The 4,557-nt window shown below is 37.9% G+C and overlaps 1 protein-coding gene across 1 annotated transcript in view; it reads right to left on the reverse strand.

Moving 5' to 3' along the window:
• The window catches only part of agmo (alkylglycerol monooxygenase), a 54,222-nt gene that overhangs the window by 25,631 nt on the left and 24,034 nt on the right, over window positions 1-4,557 (reverse strand). Inside the window, exons 5-7 of the mRNA XM_032518150.1 lie at window positions 4,160-4,255; window positions 1,575-1,641; window positions 1,207-1,272 (exon numbers count right to left, since the gene is read on the reverse strand). Coding sequence (XP_032374041.1) covers window positions 1,207-1,272; window positions 1,575-1,641; window positions 4,160-4,255 — 229 coding nt within the window. The remainder of the gene's footprint in view (window positions 1-1,206; window positions 1,273-1,574; window positions 1,642-4,159; window positions 4,256-4,557) is intronic.

Consider the following 4,557-nt stretch of genomic DNA (forward strand, 5'->3'; position numbering starts at 1 on the left):
AGAGAGAGAGAGAGAGAGAGAGAGAAAGCAGCCCAAGGGATTTCTGGGTATTGTAAACCTCAAAATTTAATCAGTTACCTCTCGCTGACGTTTGGTGCCAAATTGCAGAGTTGAGTAAAAAGCTAAAGGCAAACCTACAGTTTACAGAGTCACTGTTTTCTTCGTTCTGTTGTTACAATGGGCAATGCTGTACCACAACTTTGGATTTCCATCCAATATCAAGTAATAAAGAGGCAGACATCACACCAGTACAGATAAAAACAGCTAAACAGTTAACTAAGATCATCTTTCAATACTTTGATTGTACACAGCAGATTGTTAAATAACTTTGGAGAGAGACTTGTGCCAAGTAAAATTAAGGAGCCCCTTGATATCACAGGCTGCTAGTATCTCTTTGTGACATCAATGTTTTATGCACTGAACACTCTATGCAACTGTTACTATAAAGGTCATTCAAAACATCAATGATAACAAAAAATCTATACATTTTCACACTGCACAACTTAAAGTGGCTATACTGTATGTAACTTTCAGTTTGTGTTCTAGCAGCCCCTTTGGACAAAAGTGGTAGTGTTTTTACCACACCTGCTGTCGTAAAGGTCTTTTTCTTTACCCACAGTAAATTTACTGAGTAAGCGTTACCGGGGGGTCACATAGTGACATTACATTACATGTCATTTAGCTGACGCTTTTTATCCAAAGCGACTCACAATTGCTTTATATGTCAGAGGTTCCACGCCTCTGGAGCAACTGAGGGTTAAGCGTCTTGCTCAGAGCTTCCTGTTACAGGTCATTTATGATCAAAACTTACAGTTTCAGAAACATTTAAAAGTTACATATGGTCACTTTAATACATAACTTTGGCATTCTGTGTGGCTACATGTGAGCACAGTGTTTTTTAGTACTTGTACTTATACATGGTACTACTAAATTGTTTAATTAAATTAAAGGAAAAGTTCTTTCATGCAAAACAAAGAAGAGTGAGGCAGCGTATGTTTTTACAAAATAGTGATATTCATACAGTAAATAGTCAGATCAATAGCAGCAGCAGCGATACTATTGATCTAATCAATTGATTGGTATTGATCTGGCCAGCACTAACTCACTGATCTAATGTTAAAAAACATTGTCATACACTAATATAAGCCCAGATCTGTAGCTATAGCTAGCAGTGACTAAAAGGAGGCATTGGAAGTTTCAGCTTACCAAATAATCGGTCCCATATGATGAGAATTCCTCCGTAATTCTTGTCAATGCAGTAAATATTCCTTCCTGTTGGGATAATATCTTGTGAGATGACCATAGAAATCATTTAAACTCAGAAAAAACAAAGCAAAGAAAAAAACATCTCTGACCTCGGATACCCTTTAACTAATCTGCAGATACTGTAAATAACCTGAGCAGACTAAATTAAATTGAAATACATTCAGACACGAGCGTTTATCACATGTTTGATGTTGCTCTTGCTCTACATGTTGATGTAAAGTTTCATGCATGGCATAAACAAATATCCGTAAAAATAAAATAAGAACATGAGATTGTCAGTCTTCTTTAAGGAATAAAGCTTGTTTTACCGTGATGAACTCTGTGATGTTTTGGGGTGTTAAAGACCCACTCCAAAGGTCCAAGGTCTCTGATAAGCTGAAATAGAATAATAAAATGCAATCCATTTATACTAGACATATAGAGAATGTGTTCAGTAAATCTTATCACAACCTGATTTACAGATTATGATATATAATGTACGCAGAATTGACATTCTGGCCTTGTGGTGGTACAAGAGGAAAGGCCAAATTGTCCAAAATGGAAAGGGATCCCCTGGGAGGTAAATGTGTTATTGCATTTTTTATTTTCTTGGAAAAAATGTTGGAGAAGGGAAACTTTCTGACTTGACGGTCATACCATACAAAAAGTCAGAGGACCTTGGCCAGGCACCATGACTGTCTGCACAAAACCATCATTCATCTATCCAATAGTTGTTGAGATATTTCCAGCTGGAACAAAGTGATGGAGCGACTGACTGACGTGGCTAAAAATGCCTATCACAATTTCTAGTTTCCAAGATGTTTGGGATTTTGGCTTGAAAATCACTTAAGCGATGATAAAATAGTTACAATCTGAAATTAGTTAATGGCAATGTCTACTGATCGATAGTCTCGCATAGCAAGTCCTGTGGGATGAGATGAATGTTTGGATGATGAATGAATGAACAACACCCAGCACAGCAACACCTTCCCTGTTATTCCTGTTAGTCTGACCCTCTCAGCTCCACCTTTCCCTTTTCTATTTTGGCTTTCCATCATTAGACTCACACACTGCCTGTTAACGTTGCAGACAGACTTCCAAACGTGACAAAGAAAAAAGAGAGGTGTTTGATGGCTTTACGTCATAGGCCGACCTGAGGGTCCTCTCACTGACCTAACCTGCATTGCATAACTATTATCAGACCGGCCCTCGTGGACTCGAAACATTACCGGCCCACCGGGAAAAGTCCGGACTCTCCCGATTGCCACTCTGCCTCTGCCTGGGATTGACTATCATTTCAGATCATATCTTGTTTTGTATCAAAAGGTAGACTGACCAACCTTCTGAGACAAAAGAATGCAAAGATTACCATGGATAACTGTAAAGGATGCATTCTGGGACACTTCATTTACTGGGACATTTACTGGATTGTGGTTGCACCTGGCTCGCCACCCACAGCTACTACTAATATTATTATTAGTAGTAGTAGTCATAGTTCTATTATCTTCCCTGTTACTATAATTGCTCTCTAAAACAAGTTCAAATGTTTAATGAAGAACAGTATGCATGGACTGGTAGGATGAGAAAAGAGCCAAGAGCAGATTTTATCAGTTCTGATAATGTTAAACCAAACATACATACAGAAAACATGCACATCTAGTCTGATATAAACATGAGTACATTTTGTGCATAAATCAACTTTAAATTTATTTCTCTTTGAGCTATCAAACCGATTCAACAGTAAGTCATTAAAGATTACAGAGGTCACACAGTGTTTGTCTTTGGGCTTCAACGCTAAGATGTTTTGATGTTTGATACGACAGACCACTCAGTCTGGAGAAATGTGCAGGGGTGGACCGAATTTCTCAGTGATTCATTATTTCCACGTAATGGCTGCGTCTGGCAGCCGAGCGTGAGAAGTTTATCTTGAATGAAAAGGGTCTCCACCACTTCACTCCGGCTCTGAGGCTGGAGCGGCTCAGAAAATAGCGTGCCAATAAATTACATGACATAAAAAAAAAAGCCCATAAAGGAGGCATAAATTACATCCCTTCAGAAAATTGTGACTATTACGATCACTAATAGTGCACTAAAATATGGAAGGCGTTCCAAATCCATTCATTCCCTCTAAAGATTGTGGGGATTGTAAAAGTGATACTCACAGTCTTTTTAAAGGCAGAGCGAGTGGGCATGCTTCTGTTTGGAATATTTCATAAAATCTCATTATTTTTTATTGAATACAGGTTCCACTGCAACACTGAGTCCACAAAGGCTTGACTTAGCAGACGGATTAGTATTGGCACAGAGAGAAAGATAACTTTACAGACTTTCTTCAGTCAGACTACTTTTAACTTTGCACAGAAACAGAAAATGGAAGAGTAGATTTGTACGCAGCTACATGTTGACTGATTCTACAATATATTTGCATATTTAAATAGCTCCAAGTGACACGTATTTTCTTTAGATTTTTTTTTAAGATAAGTGTTTAAAGACATGCCTGAAAAATTGCAAACACAAGCAAATGGCCACAAGTTACTCGTTAAGGTATGTCTTAATTTGTCTAAATATGTATTCAAAATTAAAAGGATGAACTAAATTGAGAAAATCAAGAAAACCCACACACTTGAGCTGTAACTGCTCATTTTTTACCTATTATCATAACCTTTTCCTGACACTCCATATGCAGGTAAAAAGTCTGCGTTTCACACAAAGACACATTGCAATGTGTCTGGTGATGAATGACGGTAGTTGTTTATCAGGGGACACTGCATGGGTCCAACAAATCAAATGTTTTAACACATGAACCCTTATCGTCCACACACCCTCCAACATTGATCCTTGTCTCTCCTTGTTTCAGTGTGTTCCACAACAACAAACTGATTATAGAATCTCTAACATGTGATCCTATATTTACCTCAGTATGAATCCAGAACTGGTAGAGGAGGTTTAACTGGATGTGAACGGCAAAGATCGAGGGGGGTGCAACCAGAGCCATGGGCAGGTAGAAAATCTAAGGAAGAGAGAAGTTAACGCAGTACACATCTGACAAAGTCCTCTTTTATTGACATACTGAACAAAATGTGAACAGACCAAGCAATTATATGTGCAGCAGGTTGGTCATTTCCAGTTCTAGAAGTCTTAACTTTGATGTACAGTACAGACTTAAAACTAAAGCCCGACAGATATTAGGTATTTGCCGATATATTGGTATCGGCATTTATAATGGTCGATATAAAAAAAGAAAAAAAAAATATAAATGATTATTTAAAAACTAAAAACGGACCGTCAACCATGTTATGAGCGTTGGCGTTG

The sequence above is a fragment of the Etheostoma spectabile genome, chromosome 6 (genome assembly GCF_008692095.1).
Source record: "Etheostoma spectabile isolate EspeVRDwgs_2016 chromosome 6, UIUC_Espe_1.0, whole genome shotgun sequence".
NCBI lineage: Eukaryota > Metazoa > Chordata > Actinopteri > Perciformes > Percidae > Etheostoma > Etheostoma spectabile.